Source organism: Scyliorhinus torazame, chromosome 2 (genome assembly GCF_047496885.1).
Source record: "Scyliorhinus torazame isolate Kashiwa2021f chromosome 2, sScyTor2.1, whole genome shotgun sequence".
Lineage (NCBI taxonomy): Eukaryota > Metazoa > Chordata > Chondrichthyes > Carcharhiniformes > Scyliorhinidae > Scyliorhinus > Scyliorhinus torazame.
Window position 1 is genome coordinate 196029011 of NC_092708.1, and position 21884 is coordinate 196050894.

The following is a 21884-nucleotide window of genomic DNA, read 5'->3' on the forward strand; positions in this document are numbered from 1 at the left end:
TGAAGTCAATGACCAGCTCTTTAGTTTTGCTGGCATTGAGGGAGAGATTGTTGTCGCTGCACCACTCCACTAGTTTCTCTATCTCCCGCCTATATTCTGACTCGTCGTTATTCGAGATCTGGCCCACTATGGTCGTATCATCAGCAAACTTGTAGATGGAGTTGGAACCAAGTTTTGCCACGCAGTCGTGTGTGTACAGGGAGTAGAGTAGGGGGCTAAGTACACAGCCTTGCGGGGCCCCGGTATTGAGGACTATTGTGGAGAAGGTGTTGTTCATTCTTACTGATTGTGGTCTGTTGGTCAGAAAATCGAGGATCCAGTTGCAGAGTGGGGAACCAAGTCCTAGGTTTTGGAGCTTTGATATGAGCTTGGCTGGGATTATGGTATTGAAGGCGGAACTGTAGTCAATAAATAGGAGTCTGATGTAGGAGTCCTTGTTGTCGAGATGCCTTTGGGATGAGTGTAGGGCCAGGGAAATGGCATCTGCTGTGGACCGGTTACGACGGGATGCGAATTGCCGTCTGCTGTGGACCGGTTGCGACGGTATGGGAATTGCCGTCTGCTGTGGACCGGTTGCGACGGGATGCGAATTGCCGTCTGCTGTGGACCGGTTGCGACTGTATGCGAATTGCCGTCTGCTGTGGACCGGTTACGACGGGATGCGAATTGCCGTCTGCTGTGGACCGGTTGCGACGGTATGGGAATTGCCGTCTGCTGTGGACCGGTTGCGACGGGATGCGAATTGCCGTCTGCTGTGGACCGGTTGCGACTGTATGCGAATTGCCGTCTGCTGTGGACCGGTTACGACGGGATGCGAATTGCCGTCTGCTGTGGACCGGTTGCGACGGTATGGGAATTGCCGTCTGCTGTGGACCGGTTGCGACGGGATGCGAATTGCCGTCTGCTGTGGACCGGTTGCGACTGTATGCGAATTGCCGTCTGCTGTGGACGGGTTGCAACGGGATGCGAATTGCCTGGCAGTTATGGCTCAGGTGGTAGCACTGTCATGTCTGAGTCGCAGGACGGGATTTTCTGCGCTCCCCACACAGCGTACTTCCCAGCGCAGGCGACCCACCATTAACGAATATCCCACTGTTGTCAATGGGGTTTTGCATTCTATGCACCCCACGCCACCAGGAAACCCACGGCAGGAGTTTGCTGTCAGCAGGACTGAGGGATCCCATCGACGAGAACGGTTGGAAAATCCCGGTCATAAAGTTTGAAGTTCAAGTCCCACTCCAGGGTGTGAGGCCAATGTCAGAGGCTCACACTCCAGTGCAGCTGTGCTTGCAGTGCTGCACTGTCAGAGATGCCACCTTACCAATGAGACGGTAAACAGAAGCTCCCATCTATCTGCACAGTTGCATGTAAAAGATCCCATGACACTATTTCAAAGAAGAGCAAGGGAGTTCTTCCGGTTTCCCGGCTAATGATTATCCCTCACCCAGCAGCAGGAGAAACAGATTATCTGGTCATTATCATATTGCTGTTTATGGGAGCTTGCTGTGCATACGTTGGCCACTGATTTTCCTACCTTACAACGGTGGCTACACTTCAAAAACACTTCATTGGCTGTAAAGCATTCATGAAAAACGATATATAAAATGCAAGTCTTTCTTTGATATTAATAAGAATGACCATTTTTAACCTTGCTGAAGAATATTTCAAAAACCTATTAATGTCGTTCCCTCACAAGGCCTTCATTAAGCTGAAATTAAACTAAATTAGAAAGAGGGCTGTTGCATATCAAACTTGGGTCAACTCGTGTTACAAAAAAACCACGCAAACTCTCAAATTATTGAACAACAATCTCCTTTATTGTAACTTACCAAGTTACCCCAAAGGTATCAAAACACCAGTATAAAGAGCATCAAAAGCTCTGATGCACACAGTATCAAAATTCTACAAAAGGTATCAAAACTCATGGCTTGGACCTAGATGCCACCCGTTATGAGGTGAAGTAATCATTTTCCGTCTGGTGAGTTCCAACGTCCTCTCCGAGTTTCAGACCCAGGGTTTTGATCTTCTGATGGTTATTCCTGCAGGTTATCACTCCAAAACGTCCTTTGTCTCTCTTCTTAGATTTAGATTTATTGTCACGTGTACCGAGGTAAAATGAAAAGTCCTCTTTTGCGTACAGTCCAAGCAGATTGTTCCTTGCATTAAAAAACATAGGACATACAATAAAGTCCTTCAGCAGGACTGGAGGATCCTGCTGGCAAGAAGGGCTGGAAAATCCCACCAATTGTTTCAGGTGACCAAAGTTTGGTTAGAGAGATGGGTCTTAAGGAGCGTGTTAAAGGAAGAGGAGAGAGCGAGAGAGGCAAAGGGGTTTTGGGACGGAATTCCAGAATTTCCGGGCCCAGGTGGCTGAATGCACGGCCGCCTATGGTGGAGTGAGGGAAGTATGGAAAATGCAAGAGGTTCAGAATTGGAGGAATCCAGAAGCTTTGCAGCTGTGAAAGCTGCAGAGATGGGGAAGGGTGAGACCAAGGAACGAGTCAAAGATGAGGATGAGAATTTGAAGAATGAGGCAGTGCTGGACCAGGAGGTCAACAAGCCCACAGCTGATAGGTGAACAGTCTTAAGACTGTTTAAGACTTCAGGGAGTGACTTCAAAACGTTCCAGGAGATTCTACACATATCATTCCGACAAATACAGCTACAAATTACACATCAAACTAAACTGTGCCTGGCATGTATACAGTCAGCAAGAACCACAATGCACATCTCCCCACAGTCACTATTAAGAGGCAATAGACATGTTTATGAAACAGGTTACATGGTTAACAGCACGTCAAGGCAAATCTGCCTTTATTTATCCGTTGACTCAGATTACTAACAATGAGCGAAGAGATTGACACAATTTAGGCAGTCTGCCAAAGCCTGGAAATAATTACTTTTTAGGCTGTTATAAATATCTCAGAATACAGCCCGAAGGAGCTCATGATATTACTCCTGGGCTCAACTTTGAAATGGCCACAACAATGGAATTTTCCAGGCAGCTCCACACAGGCCGAACAGCAGCAAATATCGAATTGTGGCCTGAACTCTCGGTTGCGAAAGCAGGGTGCTTTCATCAGTGGATAAAGTGGGGAGGCTTTTGGTGGCAGAGCTGTGTCAGTCTGCTTCAGAGCTGCTTGGATCGTTCAGGCCACATGGAGAGCTGGTATCCATTGTCATATGGACTTTGTCGTCACATTTTAGAAGCAGAGTAAAAAGCCACTTTAAATTGAACCATTTATAACAATAGTTGTTTTTCACACCCGTAATGGTGTCAACCTTGGCTCAGTGAACATTATACCTCCCCACAGGAGTAAGCTGGCAAGTGGGGAGGGGGTAGCATAAACTTGGGTGGGCTGGCAGGGACACTGTGCCTGTCACTTGCACACCTCCGTTGGTATTTTATCTGTGATGGACTAAGTGTCAGGGACCACCATTGCTCTTCAGCCCATTGAAGGCCATAAGTGGCCAATTAATAGTCCCTTAAGGGCCTCTTTCTGCTGACACTGGTGTTATCCAGTGGCCAGGGATGCCCATGCCATGTTACGAGGCGGACAGATATATTCTAATGGCCTAACTTGGGCTTGGTGGGGATGTCGCATGGAGGGGCCCACCCTATGGAAAAGGCAGACCCTACTGAAACCCCACTTTCGTCCATCACAATGCCTCCCCCCCCCCCCCCCCCCCCCATCCCAACCCAGCTAGCCATGACCTGCCTGACTGGCCCTGGTGAAGCCGCTTCACTGAGCACGATCTGACCTACATACTGTTCGGTGCCTGACTGCAGCCCCAGCGGTGGCCACCGCTCCTGGTGACATTGCTGGGACTGGAGAACTGCCGGTTGGCTTGGAGGAGCATCATCCCTCGAGGGGCCAGACACCATGCCCTCAGGCAACTAATTGCCTGAGCCACACAGAAGTGATGTGTGATGGTAAGACAGGATCAACCCCAACTTTCCCCCTTTGTTCAATGTCTCACCTCCGGCTTTACATCACTGCTTCAGCACTGCACTGGATTGGCAATCTGGATTTAATTGTTACTTTTCTGCAGGGCTGCTTGAACCTATCATGTTTGCGGTGATATGCCTGTAATCAATACTGTAGATGGCTGGTGCTGTGACCTCCAACCAGCAGGTGACGGTACAGACCCACCATGCGGTCTCCAGACAGGGGTCATAGAACAAAGAACAAAGAACAAAGAAATGTACAGCACAGGAACAGGCCCTTCGGCCCTCCAAGCCCGTGCCGACCATGCTGCCCAACTAAACTACAATCTTCTACACTTCCTGGGTCCGTATCCCTCTATTCCCATCCTATTCATGTATTTGTCAAGATGCCCCTTAAATGTCACTATCGTCCCTGCTTCCACCACCTCCTCCAGTAGCGAGTTCCAGGCACCCACTACCCTCTGCGTAAAAAACCTGCCTTGTACATCTACTCTAAACCTTGCCCCTCTCACCTTAAACCTATGCCCCCAAGTAATTGACCCCTCTACCCTGGGGAAAAGCCTCTGACTATCCACTCTGTCTATGCCCCTCATAATTTTGTAGACCTCTATCAGGTTGCCCCTCAACCTCCTTCGTTCCAGTGAGAACAAACCGAGTTTATTCAACCGCTCCTCATAGCTAATGCCCTCCATACCAGGCAACATTCTGGTAAATCTCTTCTGCACCCTCTCTAAAGCCTCCACATCCTTCTGGTAGTGTGGCGACCAGAATTGAACACTATACTCCAAGTGTGGCCTAACTAAGGTTCTATACAACTGCAACATGACTTGCCAATTCTTATACTCAATGCCCCGGCCAATGAAGGCAAGCATGCCGTATGCCTTCTTGACTACCTTCTCCACCTGTGTTGCCCCTTTCAGTGACCTGTGGACCTGTACTCCTAGATCTCTTTAACTTTCAATACTCTTGAGGGTTCTACCATTCACTGTATATTCCGTACCTGCATTAGATCTTCCAAAATGCATTACCTCACATTTGTCCGGATTAAACTCCATCTGCCATCTCTCCGCCCAAGTCTCCAAACAATCTAAATCCTGCTGTATCCTCTGACAGTCCTCATCGCTATCCTCAATTCCACCAACCTTTGTGTCGTCTGCAAACTTACTAATCAGACCAGTTACATTTTCCTCCAAATCATTTATATATACTACAAAGAGCAAAGGTCCCAGCACTGATCCCTGTGGAACACCACTGGTCACAGCCCTCCAATTAGAAAAGCATCCTTCCATTGCTACTCTCTGCCTTCTATGACCTAGCCAGTTCTGTATCCACCTTGCCAGCTCACCCCTGATCCCGTGTGACTTCACCTTTTGTACTAGTCTACCATGAGGGACCTTGTCAAAGGCCTTACTGAAGTCCATATAGACAACATCCACTGCCCTACCTGCCTCAATCATCTTTGTGACCTCTTCGAAAAACTCTATCAAGTTAGTGAGACACGACCTCCCCTTCACAAAACCATGCTGCCTCTCACTAATATGTCCATTTGCTTCCCAATGGGAGTAGATCCTGTCTCGAAGAATTCTCTCCAGTAATTTCCCTACCACTGAAGTAAGGCTCACCGGCCTGTAGTTCCCTGGATTATCCTTGCTACCCTTCTTAAACAGAGGAACAACATTGGCTATTCTCCAGTCCTCCGGGACATCCCCTGAAGACAGTGAGGATCCAAAGATTTCTGTCAAGGCCTCAGCAATTTCCTCTCCAGCCTCCTTCAGTATTCTGGGGTAGATCCCATCAGGCCCTGGGGACTTATCTACCTTAATATTTATTAAGACACCCAACACCTCGTCTTTTTGGATCTCAATGTGACCCAGGCTATCTATACACCCTTCTCCAGACTCAACATCTACCAATTTCTTCTCTTTGGTGAATACTGATGCAAAGTATTCATTTAGTACCTTGCCATTTCCTTTGGCTCCACACCTAGATTCCCTTGCCTATCCTTCAGTGGGCCAACCCCTTCCCTGGCAACCATCTTGCTTTTCTTGTACGTGTAAAAAGCCTTGGGATTTTCCTTAACCCTACTTGCCAATGACTTTTCGTGACCCCTTCTAGCCCTCCTGACTCCTTGCTTAAGTTCCTTCCTACTTTCCTTGTATTCCACGCAGGCTTCGTCTGTTCCCAGCCTTTTAGCCCTGACAAATGCCTCCTTTTTCTTTTTGACGAGGCCTACAATATCTCTCGTTATCCAAGGTTCCCGAAAATTGCCGTATTTATCCTTCTTCCTCACAGGAACATGCCGGTCCTGAATTCCTTTCAACTGACACTTGAAAGCCTCCCACATGTCAGATGTTGATTTGCCCTCAAACATCCGCCCCCAATCTAGGTTCTTCAGTTCTCGCCTAATATTGTTATAATTAGCCTTCCCCCAATTTAGCACATTCATCCTAGGACCACTCTTATCCTTGTCCACCAGTACTTTAAAACTTACTGAATTGTGGTCACTGTTACCGAAATGCTCCCCTACTGAAATATCTACCACCTGGCCGGGCTCATTCCCCAATACCAGGTCCAGTACCGCCCCTTCCCTAGTTCTGACTGCACCCTTCTTATTCCTGATCTCTACCCATATAGCCTCACTGCCCTCTGAGGTGTCCTCCCGCAGTACAGCTGTGACATTCTCCCTAACCAGTAGCGCAACTCCGCCTCCCCTTTTACATCCCCCTCTATCCCACCTGAAACATCTAAATCCTGGAACGTTTAGCTGCCAATCCTGCCCTTCCCTCAACCAGGTCTCTGTAATGGCAACAACATCATAGTTCCAAGTACTAATCCAAGCTCTAAGTTCATCTGCCTTACCCGTAATACTTCTTGCATTAAAACATATGCACTTCAGGCCATCAGACCCGCTGTGTTCAGCAACTTCTCCCTGTCTGCTCTGCCTCAGGGCCCCACTGTCCCTATTCCCTAGTTCTCCCTCAATGCTCTCACCTTCTGACCTATTGCTCCCGTGCCCACCCCCCTGCCATACTAGTTTAAACCCTCCCGTGTGACACTAGCAAACCTCGCGGCCAGGATATTTATGCCTCTCCGGTTTAGGTGCAACCCGTCCTTCTTATATAGGTCACACCTGCCCCGGAAGAGCTCCCAGTGGTCCAGATAACGGAAACCCTCCCTCCTACACCAGCTGTTTAGCCACGTGTTTAGCTGCTCTATCTTCCTATTTCTAGCCTCACTGGCACTTGGCACAGGGAGTAATCCTGAGATTACAACCCTAGAGTCCTGTCTTTTAACTTTCTGCCTAGCTCCCTGAACTCCTGCTGCAGGACCTCATGCCTCTTCCTGCCTATGTCGTTAGTACCAATATGTACAACAACCTCTGCCTGTTTGCCCTCCCCCTTCAGGATGCCCTCTACCCGTTCGGAGACATCCTGGACCCTGGCACCAGGGAGACAACATACAATCCTGGAGTCTCTTTCACGTCCACAGAAGCGCCTATCTGTGCCCCTGACTATAGAGTCCCCTATTACTATTGCTCTTCTGCGCTTTGACCCTCCCTTCTGAACATCAGAGCCAGCCATGGTGCCACTGCTCTGGCTGCTGCTGTTTTCCCCTGATAGGCTACCCCCCCGACAGTATCCAAAGGGGTATACCTGTTCGAGAGGGGGACAACCACAGGGGATTCCTGCACTGACTGCCTGCCCTTTCTGGTGGTCACCCATATATCTGCCTGCACCTTGGGTGTGACCACATTTATATAACTGCGATCTATGACGCTTTCCGCCACCTGCATGCTCCTAAGTGCATCCAATTGCTGCTCCAACCGAACCATGCGGTCTGTGAGGAGCTCCAGTTGGGTGCACTTTCTGCAGATGAAGCCACCCGGGACGCTGGAAGCCTCCCGGACCTGCCACACCTCATAGTCAGAGCACTGCACCCCTCTAACTGACATTGCATCAATTAATTAAAATTAAAAGTTTTTTAAAACATTTTAAAATATATTTTTTTAAATTTTTCAAAGTTACTGTTAACTATCTGTTTCCTAGCACTAGATTTCTAATATAAATGCGAAAGCTAAACATAGTACTCTCCGATCTCTGGCTTAGATACCCCTCTAAATTGTAATTAAATAATTATGTTTAATTAGTTACCAATGCTTAATTTTTTTAAATTTAGTGTAGATTCCCAACTAGCCACTCAGGTCACAGCATTTCTGTGATGTCACTTCAGTTTCCCCCCGACACACACAATTTGAAAAAGGTATAAAAGTAAAAATGAGTAAAAATCACTTACTTACCTTCTTACCTTCTGAGGGTCTCAGATGTTCTCAGGTTCTCTCCCTGACAGAGACTGCTCCTCCTCCTCCGAATGGATCCCGCAACTAGGCCGCGATCTTTTAAAATCTCCGCTCTGACTTGCAGCTCCTGTGCTTTTTAAATCTCCCGCGCTTTTTAAATCTCCCGGCTCTCTCTCCTCTCGCGCTGTTTTCAATGTCCCGGCTCACTCACCTCTCGCGCTGTTTTCACTGTCCCGGCTCACTCAGCTCTCGCGCTGTTTTCACTGTCCCGGCTCACTCACCTCTCGTGCTGTTTTCAATGTCCCGGCTCACTCACCTCTCGCGCTGTTTTCACTGTCCCGGCTCACTCACCTCCCGCACTGTTTTCAATGTCCCGGCTCACTCACCTCTCGCGCTGATTTCAATGTCCCGGCTCACTGAGCTCCCGCGCTGTTTTCAGAGTCCCGGCTCACTCAGCTCCCGCACTGTTTTCAATGTCCCGGCTCACTCACCTCTCGCGCTGTTTTCAATGTCCCGGCTCACTCACCTCTCGCGCTGATTTCAATGTCCCGGCTCACTGAGCTCCCGCGCTGTTTTCAATGTCCCGGCTCACTCACCTCTCGCGCTGTTTTCAATGTACCGGCTCACTCAGCTCCCACGCTGTTTTCAATGTCCCGGCTCACTCACCTCTCACGCTGTTTTCACTGTCCCGGCTCACTCAGCTCCCGCGCTGTTTTCAATGTCCCGGCTTACTCACCTCTCGCGCTGTTTTCACTGTCCTAGCTCACTCACCTCCCGCGCTGTTTTCAATGTCCCGGCTCACTCACCTCTCGCGCTGTTTTCAATGTCCCGGCTCACTCACCTCTCGCGCTGATTTCAATGTCCCGGCTCACTCAGCTCCCGCGCTGTGACAAAGCGTTCAGATGTGCGGGCACATTCGGTGATCAGGAGATGGCTATAAGATGTACAAGTGGACAGTCGTACTAGGTGTAATTCCAGGGGAGTACAAAGAAACTCCATGATAACGTGCTATCTTACCACGTGTGATTCAATAAAGATCCTGTTTGGACAAGTCACAAGTTGTTTGTTAGATTCCTTGCTAGACATCGAACACTGAACACAACAATGTTCTGTAAACTGGCCGGCAGGAATAATGCACTACAGAACATAAATAGTACTTGACTAGTTAAAATAATTTATTGTAAAACAAATACATGGCAAAGGTAACTGGAACAAATATATAACAAACTACTAACACTAACTAATTATTCTGGAGCTACTGCAAAATACACTTATCCATCAACACAACTTACTCCCAACTCCCCCCAGGCACAGAGTCACATGGTAGATTTACACTGCTACCTGCTGGTCGGAGGTCGTGCGCATTATTATATACAAGATTGCTGATGCATATCATCACAGAACCCACAATATTCTAACTCAGAGGTGAGAGTGCAATGAGCCGTGACCGACATTAGCTCAGAATAGTGAAAAGAGCACCCTTGGCTCCCATGAGCAATTTTCCACATGCACTTGTTGCCGCCTCCCAACCTTCCAGATGATGGCTGAAGCCATATAGAAGTCAACTCTGTGAGCCAAAGTGTCTCACTCCAGAGATTAGAGCACATTAATCCAGGCTGACGTTCCAATGCAGTAGTGAGGGAGTGCTGCAGTGTTGGGAGTGCCATCTTTTGAAATAAAAATCAATCTCTCCTGTCAGTTGGATGCAAAATATCCCACGGTGCTACTTTGAAGAATGGTAGGAGGTGGAGGGGTAGGGGAGCTTCCCCATTGTCCTGGTTCAATATTTATCCCTCCACCAATATCCCGAGAATAGGTAATTAATGTATTGCTGTATGTGGGATCCTCCTGTGCTTAAAACAAAATTCGGGGGAGGGGGCAGGATTCTCCCCTACCCAGCGGGGCGGGGGGTTCCTGGCATGATGGAGTGGCGGGAACCATTCCGGCGTCGGGCCGCCCCAAAGGTGCGGACGTCTCTGCACCTTGAGGGGCTAGGCCCGCGCTGGAGTGGTTTCCGCTCCACCGGCTGACGTGGAAGGCCTTTGGCGCCACGCCAGACAGGGCCGAAAGGACTTCGCCAGCCTGCGTAAGTCCACGCATGCGCGGGAGCGTCAGCGGCTGCTGACGTCATCCCCGCGCATGCGCAGGGGAGGGGGTCTCTTCCGCCTCCGCCATGGTGAAGACCATGGCGATGGTGGAAGAAAAAGAGTGCCCCCACGGCACAGGCCCGCCCGTGGATCGGTGGGCCCCAATCGCGGGCCAGGCCACCGTGGGGGCACCCCCCGGGGCCAGATTGCCCCCCCCCCCCAGGACCCCGGAGCCTGCCCGCGCCGCCTGCTCCCGCCGGTAAGGTAGATGGTTTAATCCACTCCGGCGGGAGAAGGTAGACAGTGGCGGGACTTCGGCCCATCGCGGGCCGGAGAATTGCCGGCGGTGGGCCCGCCGACCGGCGCGGCGCGGTTCCCACCCCCGCTGAATCTCTGGTGGCGGAGAATTCGGGACACGGTGAGGACGGGATTCACACCAGCCCCCGCCGATTCTCAGATCTGGCGGGGGGTCGGAGAATCCCGCCCATGTTTCCTGCATTACAACAGCCATATCAATGGAAAATACTTCACGGGAACACCCCATCTGAAAGTTACCCTCCAAGCCACTCACAATCCTGACTTGGAAATATATCACCGTTCCTTCACTGTCACTGAACCAAACTCCCTCCCGAACACCACATGGACTGCAGCAGTTCAAGAAGGTGGCTTACCACCTTCTCAAGGGGCAATTAGGGATGAGCAATAAATGCTGGCCTGACCAGCAATGCTCGCATTCCAAGAAAAAGCACTTATGGAGTATGTGTAGTCATGAAAACTTGTACAAATGCAAGTTGTTCTTTGCCCTGGGAAAGGTCCAAGCTTAGTCAACACCACCATAATATTTATAATAGTTCCTGGTTCCCCACCTCACTTCCCCGTACCGCTGCTCATTCCCTGCATACTGAACCCTGAATTGGCCGAGACACAATCAGCGCTGGCCTAGTTGATAACCTGTCGTCTCATTCATTGTGTTTTTATTTTTCATTTCCCAGCTAAGGAAAGACTAGATTATTTGGAGGACTACCAAAATCTGGTCACCAACTCAGAAACACTTGACGTGGAAGTCTTCGAGATCCCCAACATTGGACTCTTTGCTGCTACAGCCAATAAGAAGCCTTGGCCTGGCTCGACGATTTTCAAGTGGTCTGATGGGAAATTTGAGCCATATCAGAACATCACAACATACGAAGCCCAGGCCTGGAAACATTTCTTCATTGGCCCTCAGGTACGGTGGGAAGAGGATAAATAACACATTTTAAGATTCCACATAGTGTGAGCAGGGTGAAGAAATTAGCGTGGTCTTCGTAGACAAGCTGATGCTTAATGTGTCCCTCAGTGCACAGGTGTTAACCGGATTATTCCCATTATTTTAACCTGACCATAAGTGTGAGGATGGATCATGGTGACAGACCGGGGTTCTCTCAGCCCTGGCACAGGTGGGCATTGTTATCAGTGGTACAGGAAAATTTTGAGAGCTGGTGACTTTTAACGATTCTCGAATTCTCTGGCCCACCGGCGACAGTACCCGCTGGTCTCGAGACAGAAAGTCCTGCCAAAGACTGGTTACAGCACAGGAGGAGGCCAGTGAGCCCTTTGCTGCTGTTCTGGCTTTCTGGAAGAGCACCTCACCTTGTCCCACTGCCCAGTCCCCTGTTTTTGAAAGCCACAATTGAATGTGCCTCCATCACTTTGGGCAGAGCACTGGACATTCAAATTGATTTGAATGAATTCTATACTCGGCTAAATCCTTCAGCTGGATCAAACATTTTTGTTCAAATGTACACATACATTTTTTTCCTCCTCACTCTTTCTGTATGGAACTGGAAACAGGAGAAATATGTGATGAATGTAAGAGATCGGTATACATTTTGCATTATGTGTATCTGCTGCAGCAATGGTTAAAAGCCTGGATAAGATGTGTAAATATCTGCCGCAGTAATATTTCTTTTAAAATTCCTTGTATAAATGTCAGGCAGACACTGTGGCTATAGATGGTGTCATTAAAGCATCGTAAACATAAGATCATCATTCACTGCAACCATGCATACTGTTTGCCTAAAAAGGGCTTATGGAATTTTGCTTCTAGAAAGAAGTCTCCTTGGGGTTCAGATCATTTTGAAATGTGTGGTTAGCCTTAGTGAGATGGTCATAACTCAGTTAGTGGGATAGAAATGATGTAGTTAATGGGAGGAACCAGGACTGAAGCAGTCAGGTGTTGAGTTTCAGTTTAGATTTTGCTGTGACTTGAACAGGCCCTTTTTGCCAAATGCTGGGAAGTTAAACAGTGGTTTGACACGGGCTAGAATCTGCAGACTGGATCTCTCTTTCTAAAAACAGTTTCTCCTGGACATCTCTATACAACAAGTATTCTTGTGCTTGCTAACTGTATTTAAAAGTGGATTTTGCCCTGAGATGGGTTTTGATTGATTGGAGATAAAAGAAAAGATAGCAGTTAGGAGTTCATGGCCGGGATTCTCCGAAATCCCGGCCAAGCGTTGACGCCGGCGTCAAAACCAGTGCGAGCGACGCCAGAGTCAACGGGCCTCCAGGACCAGGCATACACCCCTTCTAAGGGGGCTAGAAAGGCCAGAACGTCGAGATCCCGCCGGGTAGGACCACACACAAATGATGGCGGCGGGACTTGGGGGAACCCGGCGGGCACTCGGCCCGTCGAGCGCGGAGAATCGCCACGGGGATCGCTTTCAATGGCCCCCGTCTGACGGCGCAGCGACTGCACCGGCGCGATTGGCACAGGTTCCCCGGTCGCCGGAGAATCGGCGGCCCGGCATCGGAGCAGCATGGCGGGTTTCGCGCGCCCCCCACCCCCTGGCGATTCTACGAACCGGCGCGGGATCGGAGAATCCCGGCAAAAGTGTTTCATTCTATTGTTTTTTTCCAATTAACGGGCATTTTGCACAGCCAATTCACCTACCCTGCACATCTTTGGTTTTGGGGGGTGAGACCTACGCAAACATGGTGCAAACTCCACATGGAGAGTGACCTAGGGCTGGGATTGAACCTGGGTCCTCAGCGCCATGGGACAACAGTGCTAACTACTGCGCATCCGTGCCACCCCCATTTTATTGTTAAGCGTTGCTTAATTAGTAATTGTAAGTTATTTCTTGTATGATGTCAACCTTAGTTTCATCCCATGTTAATAATCAAGTTTATTTTAATATACCATATATCCCTATTTGTGTGTGGAATCAGTCCTGGAGCGAAGTATCCTTTTCTCACAGTCTTACAAATAAAATAAAATATTGGGGTTTCTGTCTGGTATCCTAGCAACTGTTGGATTCCGGTCTGGGATCGTAATAATAAATGGAAGTGACCTATCGGGTTGCTCAGGGATGTATCTCCATTGGGGAGACTCTCAGGTGAATCATTTAACAGGATTCACATTTTGATTGCGGTAATGAGTGTGAGGAAGGGGAAGTGGTCGGGACTGGTCATGGGGTGCCTTTACCAGAATCTTAAAGAGCTGGAGCCCCTTTTCTTGCTCACCATTAATACTTTGTGTTGATTTAGGTTTTCCTGGCAGTTGCCAACTTTGAAAAGAATGAACGGAACCAGGAGTATTCAGTCATCTACAGATGGAGCCGGAGGAAACTGCGGTTTGTTTTGTACCAGAGACTAGCAACCCACAGCGCACGAGACTGGGAGGCCTTCCAGATCAGTGGGGAGACTTTCCTTGCTGTAGCCAATCACCGTGAAGGTACACTGCTGAAGATTTTACTTTGCTCGTTGCCACCTTTTCTCTCGTTTTCTGGACTGCGAAGGGTGGAATTATGTTACACTTCTCAAATATCTGGTTCCATCCCATTTTACAGGAGAGTGTTTTGTTTTGGCCTCCGCTTCAACAAATGTAGTGGAGCGGAGGCCAAAACTAAACACACTCCTGTAAAATGGGATGGAACCAGGGGTTTGAAAAACTAAATCATGAGGACAAGTTGAATTGACCTATATCATAGAACATAGAACACACTGTGCAGAAGGAGGCCATTCGGCCCATCGAGGCTGCACCGAGCCACTTAAGCCCTCACTTCCACCCTATCCCTCTTGGATATTGAAGATTAGGGGGTGATTCAATTGCGGGGTTGAAGATGATTAAAGGATTGTATAGAGTGGACAGAGAGAAACTATTTCTGGGTGGAGTGGGTGGGTATGTGGGGGGGGCGGGGTGCGCGGAGACCACAACAAGGGGGAATAACATTAAAATTAGACGTAGGCTGTTTAGGGTGGTGTCAAGAAGTTCTTCCTCACACAGAAGGTGGTGGAAACCTGGAACCCTCGCCCCTCAAAAACTACTGAGGCTGGGGGCCAAATGAAAACTTCAGAACCACGATTGATGGATTATTTTCATACAGGGATATTGAACCAAGCCAGGTACCGGAGGCTATGATATGGGTCGGTCATGATGTTAACTGAATGGTGGTACTGGATTGAGGGACTGTTCCTATAGTTTCTATCTAGCCAAGAGAGTGAGAGAGAGTCAAAAGGAAGCCACCGCTCTGCACTCGCTGCTGCGAGAGGAGCAAGGATTCCTCACCTGCAATCCAAAATTGGGCTGTGTGAGGCGGAGAGCAGGGTTAAACTTGACTGAACTGTTGTAAATGACACAGCAAGGCATATACACCTGCAAGGTCTGGCACAGCTCCAGAATCAGGGCCTGTTCAGACACCGCATGCACTCAGGGACCAGACAGTAGCTTTGAGCTGTAAGGGAGCTTTTAACTCTTTCGCTAAGCTGCTCAAATTAATTGCTCCTGAATCCAGTGCCTGGTTCAACTTCTCTTCCATCGACAGAAAGAGTCAATGTTGTGATTGCGCAAAACTACCTTGTTGGGTTTTCCTACCAGGCAAATGTCAATGTGTGATATGTTTGCTTGTGTGTCTGTAATAATTGGAGTGCATATGTTGGAACAGGAATTCTTACAGTGATCTTACCTCCCTAGACCACCCATATAAACCAAATGTCAGCATTTGGTGACAGGATTGGGGTTGAGATTTGAACATCGCGTGCTGCCTCTCCCCCTTCCCTGCAAGGGTGGCCCCAAAAGGTCGGGGAGATCCTTTTCCACGCATATCACATCTGTTCTGTGCTGGCTGGGGATCAAATTACCTGGTAGCTGGGAAGCAAACTCTTAGCTCAAGCTTTGTTCTGCTTGTTGGAAAGCGCCAGATACAACGTGTGGGTTCTTCTCGGGCCTATTATCATTCAGGAGGTAATGCACTATCAATTACGCCGAGACCAGAGTAGAGCGTAATCAAGGCTTTATTAAGCAGAGATGTGTTGCCTCCTGCAGCTGCTACAGAAATGGAAGCAGCTCGGTGAGCACACACATTTATACTCCGCCTACTGGGCGGAGCCAGCAGGCAGGGATCTACACCCGTACCTGTAGTACAGGAGCCTTACCGTATTGCCTCTAATACACGTATTATACAAACAGTGATGACTACCACATTCACCCCCTGTTAAAAAAAGCAGTCCAGCGGGGGTGGTGGAAAAACTATTTACAGGTATGTGAGAATTTTTAAAGTGTACAATTTGGTGGAAGTTTACAAATTTAGCCGGTCAGGCGCCTTGATCCTCTGCTGTGAGCGCCGCAGTCCCGGTGGTGATGCAGGCGCCGGCTTGGTCGCCTGTGTTTCTGGGAGCATGTAGTCCTCATCTTCAGCCCCGGGTGGAACCAATGGGAGGACGGATTGTCCTGGGGCGGGGGCTGTAGTGAGGTGCGCTGGGGGGAGGATGGGTGGCGCCGGGGCAATCGGAGGGGAGGTGGGGAACCAGCTGGTGCCAGGTCCCTGAGGGAGACTGTGTCTTGGCGGCTGTCCGGGTACGCCACGTAGGCGTACTGCGGTTTTGCATGCAGCAGCTATACCCTTTCGACCAATGGGTCCACCTTGTAAAGCCGCACGTGCTTACAGAGGAGGACGGGTCCTGGAGCTGCCAGCCACGTTATGAGCGAAACCCCACAGGGGGACTTCCTAGGGAAGGCAAGGAGACGTTCATGGGGGGTTTCATTAGTCGCAGTGCAAAGTAGCGATCGGATGGAGTGGAGTGCGTTGGGGAGGACTTCCTGCTAGCGGGAGACCGGGAGATTTTTAGACCGTAGGGCCAGCAGGACGGCCTTCCAGACCGTCCTGTTCCCCCTCTCCACCTGCCCGTTTCCCCGGGGGTTGTAGCTGGTCGTTCTGCTCGAGGCAATGTCCTTGCTGAGCAGGAACTGACGCAGCTCATCACTCATAAAGGAGGATCCCTGGTCGCTGTGGACGTAAGCGGGAAAACCGAGCAGGGTGAAGATGCTATTGAGGGCTTTGATGACTGTGGCAGACGTCATATCGGGCATGGGATGGCGAAGGGGAATCTGGAGTATTCATCGACCACGTTCAGAAAGTACGTGTTTCGGTCGGAGGAGGGGAGGGGCCCTTTGAAGTCCATGCTGAGGCGTTCAAAGGGACGGGGGGCCTTCACCAGGTGCGCACGGTCTGGCCGGTAGAAGCGCGGTTTGCACTCCACGCAGACCTGGCATTCTTTGGTGACCGCCCTGACTTTCGCAATGGAGTAGGGTAGTGTGGTATTATCAGGTATTGCTGTACCTAAGAGGCTGATGACCATTGGTTAAACCTAGGAGTTTACCATTGTCTGTTGATACTTAGCTCCGCCCTGACAGGGGGAGTATAAGAACCGGTGCCATCCCAGCAGCCTTCACTTTCTGTACCGAAGCTGCTGGGGAACAAGTTCTAGTCGATTAAAGCCTTCAGTTATGAAATCACTTCATCTTGAGTGTACTTGATCGTGCATCAGGTAGGTTGCGGGCCTTTATGAAGTGAAAGAACCGGGTGATCCCTGGGTGACAGAGACCATCGTGTAGGGCCCGGAGTCGGTCCACTTGTGCACTGGCACATGTACCTCGGAATAGGGCATCGGGGGGGCTCGTTGAGCTTACCGAGACGATACAAAATCTCGTAATTGTAGGTGGAGATTTTATCATTTTTGATCTTGCCCCCTGTGTATTATTGAACATGAAGGCAACCGACCGTTGGTCAGTGAGGAGCGTGAATCTCCTACCAGCCAGGTAATGCCTCCAATGCCGCACAGCTTCTACGATGGCTTGGGCCTCCTTTTCGACAGAGGAGTGCCGAATTTCAGAGGCATGGAGGGTGCGGGAAAAGAATGCCACGGGTCCGTCTGCCTGGTTGAGGGTGGCGGCCAGAGCAACGTCTGATGCATCGCTCTCGACCTGAAAGGGGAGGGTGTCATCGACCGCGTGCATCATGGCCTTGGCGATGTCAGCCTTGATACTGTTGAAGGCCTGGTGGGCCTCAGCCGTCAGGGGGAAAACTGTGGAGTGGATGAGTGGGCGGGCCTTGTCCGCATAGTTAGGGACCCACTGGGCATAATCAGAGAAGAACCCCAGGCATTGTTTGAGGGTGTTGGGGCAGTGGGGGAGGGGGAGTTCCATGAGGGGGCGCATGCGGTCAGGGTCGGGCCCCAGAACTCCATTTTGCACAACATAGCCAAGGATGGCTAAGCAGTTGGTGCTGAACACGCACTTCTCTTTGTTATACGTAAGGTTCAGGAGTTTGGTGGTGTGGAGAAATTTGAAAAGGTTAGCGTCGTGGTCCTGCTGGTCGTGGCCGCAGATGGTGACATTATCTAGGTACGGGAAGGTGGCCCGCAGTCCGTACTGGTCAACCATTCGGTCCATCTCCCGTTGGAAGACCGAGATCCCAGTAGTTACGCCGAAAGGAACCCTAAGGAAGTGGTAAAGGCGGCCGTGGTTGTAAGTCAAGGCCGAGTAGCAAGGCAGCGCAGAGGTTGGGGAGGACAGAGAGCCGGAAGTTGCTGAACTCTACGCCCTGGGCAGTGAGGGCGGCGATGCAGTACCCTCGGATCTCCATGGAGTGGGATCCGGAGGCCAGGGAGGTTCTTTGGGTAACGGGGTGTACCGCGAGGGAGCAGCGCCTTACCGTAGAGGCTTGGATAAAGCTCTCCGTGCTCCCAGAGTCGAGAAGGCAAGGTGTCTTGTGGCCATCGACTTTCACCGTCATTGTCGCGGTTGCGAGGTTGTGTGGCCGGGACTGGTCGAGCGTGATGGGGGCGAGCTGCGGCTGGTGTTGGTGGGCCCCGGGCTGGTCGATGGCGGTGGTGGGCGATGAGCAGCCAGATGAGGTGGGGTCCTGAGACGGCATCCAAAATGGCGCCGAAGATGGCAGCGCCCACGGGGCGCACATGGCAGGCGGCGTTAAAGATGGCGGCGCCCATGGGCCGCACGAGGTCTGATGGGGGGGAAGATGGCGGCACCCAAGGGCCGCACGTGGGGGGGTGCAGGAACAATGGGCCTGGATACAGCGGCGATCGACCGGGCCTGGCACACAGCAGCAAAATGTCCCTTCTTCCCGCACGTCTTGCAGATTGCACTCCGCGCTGGGCAGCCCTGCCGGGGGTGCTTTGCCTGCCTGCAGAAATAGAATTTGGGCCCCCCGGGGTTGGCTGGCTGTTGCGTGGCGCAGGCTTGGGGTTGGCGGTGGGCAGCCGCTGGTGGGGCCCACGATGTCCATGAAGGGGGCGCCGTGCGGTCGGGGGCGTATGATTGTTCATTACGGGAGGCTACCGTTAGTGAGGTCGCGAGTTGCTTGGTTGCCGCGAGGTCGAGCATACCCCCTTCTAAGAGGCGCTGGCGCATGTACGCCGACCCATGCCCGTAACAAAAGCGTCCCTGATTAGGAGTTTGGTATGTTCAACGGCCGAAACTGCCTGGCAATCGCACTTCCTCGCCCGGATGTGCAGGGCACGCCCAAAATCGTCCAATGACTCACCGGGGAGCTGTTGCCGCGTGGACATGACGTGCCTGGCGTAGAGTTTGTTGATCGGCCGGATGTATGTAGTTCCCTTTCAGAAGTGCCATGGCCTCAGTGTAGTTGGGCGCATCCCGGATTAGGGCAAAATATCAGAGCTCACCCGTGAGTACAGGATCTGGAGTTTCTGTGCTTCTGAGGGTTCTGTCGCTGCTCCGATGTCGGCTTCAAAGCAAGCTAGCCAATGGTCGAAGGCCGACGTGGCGTTGTCTGCTTGAGGGTGTAGCTGCAGGCGATCTGGCTTGATGCGTAGATCCATCGCTGTAATATCTCTGCTTAATAAATTGATGCACTATCAATTATGACGAGACGAGAGTAGAGAGTAATCGAGGCTTTATTAAGCAGGGATGTGTTGCCTACTGCAGCTGCTACCGAAATGGCAACAGCTCGGTGAGCACACATATTTATACTCCGCCTACTGGGCGGAGCCAGCAGGCAGGGGTCTACCCCCGTACCAGTAGTACAGGAGCCTTACCGTATTACCTCTAATACACATATTATACAAACAGTGGTGACTACCACAGGAGGTCACCCCTGTCTCAATTCCATCAAGGTGGATCTGATGCAGCAAACGTTCTACGTCAACCCTGACCTGGTGGTGGCAGTCCCTGTCACAAAGCCGCAGGTTCAAAACTGGGTCATGTCATAGTTCAGCTGGTTCTTACCAATGTTTTGGGGCACTCACTTAAAAACATCGGATATTTTCTATTTATATCATTGACAGAAGATACCTTTTTAGATAAGAGATGCCACAAAATTAACTTGTAACAATTAATAAAATAGTAGAAGCCAAGACAATGGACTAGTTGCAAATGGAGAGTGACGGATTGTACATATAGAAACAGAATTACTGCAACCCCTGTCATTGGAATCAACAGAAGTTTGAGTGTAAGTGTGAGCTCCTTATCAGCCATAAATTTTAAAATTGCACCAATTTATTTTCGAACGGACTGGAATGATAGATATTGCGCTGGTACAATTATGTCTTGGGGCTCTCAGGTGTTCAAAATAATCACACTTTTAAACTGAAATGCTGCAGCTTTATCAAATGTATTTAGAAAACATACAAAAAACAGGAGGAGGTGGTCATTCTGCCCTTCAAGCCCACCCCACCATTCATTATGATCATGGCTGATCTTTTCTAAAATAAATTGAAAGTTCCCAATTACTTTTTTTCCAATTAAGGGGCAATTTAGCGTGGCTAATCCCCCTAGCCTGCACATCTTTGGGTTGTGGGGGTGAAACCCACACAGACACGGGGAGAATGTGCAAACTCCACACGGACAGTGACCTGGGACTGGGATTCAAACCCGGGTCCTCAGCTTTGTGAGGCAGCAGTGCTAACCACCACGCCACCATGCCACCATGATCACAGCTGATCATCCAACTCAACAGCCTAATCTCGCTTTCCCCATATCCTTTGATCCCCTTCACCCTAAGTGAAATATCTAACTGCTTCTTGAAACCATTCAATGTTTTGGACTTAACGACTTCCTGGGGTAATGAATTCCACAGACTCACTACTCTCTGGGTGAAGAAATTTCTCCTCATCTCTGTCCTAAATGGTCTGCCCCACATCCTCAGACTGTGACCCGTGGTTCTGGACACACCCACCATCGGGAACATCCTTCCTGCATCTACCCTGTCCAGTCTGATTGGTTATGCTCAAGGTGTGGCATAAGCGGCTTCCTTGTGGTGCACTTGACAAAGGAAGGTTCAGACGTGGAGATAACTTCAACACATTTATATAACTATTTACACTTCTATTACTCAGGTTCGACACTACTGCTAATTCTACTATAGCTACCCAGACTGACTAACCAGTTGCTGCAATCCACGTGGTGGGAGTGATATTGAATTAACCCTGTGTCTCTACTCACTGACGGTCTCCATTGGAAAGAGGCAGATCATGTGTGTGGTGTCCTTTATATATGGGTTGGTGTAATGCCCTCCTGTGGTCGTGTCACCGCCTTGTGTATCGTGAATGTCCATTGGTCATGTCCTATCTAACTGATCTATTGGTTGAGTGTGTGTGTGATGTCTCTGGTGCTCCCTCTAGTGTCTAGCTAGCTTACATGTATTTACATTGATGCACCTCACCACACAATCCTGTTACAATTTTATAGGTTTCTATGATATCGGCCCTCATTCTTCTGAACGTCAGTGAATACAATCCAAACTGATTCAATCTCTCCTCTTACATCAGTCCTCCCATCCCAGGAATCAGTCTGGTAAACCTTCGCTGCACTCCCGCTACAGCTAGAACATCCTTTGTCAGATAAGGAGACCTAAACTACACACAATATTCCAGGTGTCGCCTCACAAATACCCTGTATAGTTGCAGCAGGACATCCCTGCTCCTGTACCCGAAATATCTCACAATGAAGGCCAGCATACCATTTTCCTTCTTTACCGCCTGCTGCACCTGCATTCTTACCTTCAGTGACTGGTGTACGAGGACACCCAGGCCTCATCAAAAATAACAAGGAGGCTTTTGTACAGTCTAGAAGGGTGGGGACAGTCAAAACCCTTGAGGAGTATAAAAAAAGTAGGAAGGTACTGAAGCGGGAAATTAGGAGGGCTTGGAGGGGTCATGAAAAGTCCTTGGCAAGTAGAATTAAGGTGAATCCCAAAGCTTTTTATTCATATGTAAAAAGCACGAGGGTGACCAGGGAAAGGATTGGGCCACT

At 49.9% G+C, this 21884-nt stretch overlaps 1 protein-coding gene across 1 annotated transcript in view; it reads left to right on the forward strand.

The window, feature by feature from the left end:
• LOC140394916 (thrombospondin-type laminin G domain and EAR repeat-containing protein-like) overlaps positions 1-21884 on the forward strand; it is a 254744-nt gene that overhangs the window by 177212 nt on the left and 55648 nt on the right. The window contains exons 7-8 of the mRNA XM_072482103.1: positions 11326-11558; positions 13862-14048. Coding sequence (XP_072338204.1) covers positions 11326-11558; positions 13862-14048 — 420 coding nt within the window. The remainder of the gene's footprint in view (positions 1-11325; positions 11559-13861; positions 14049-21884) is intronic.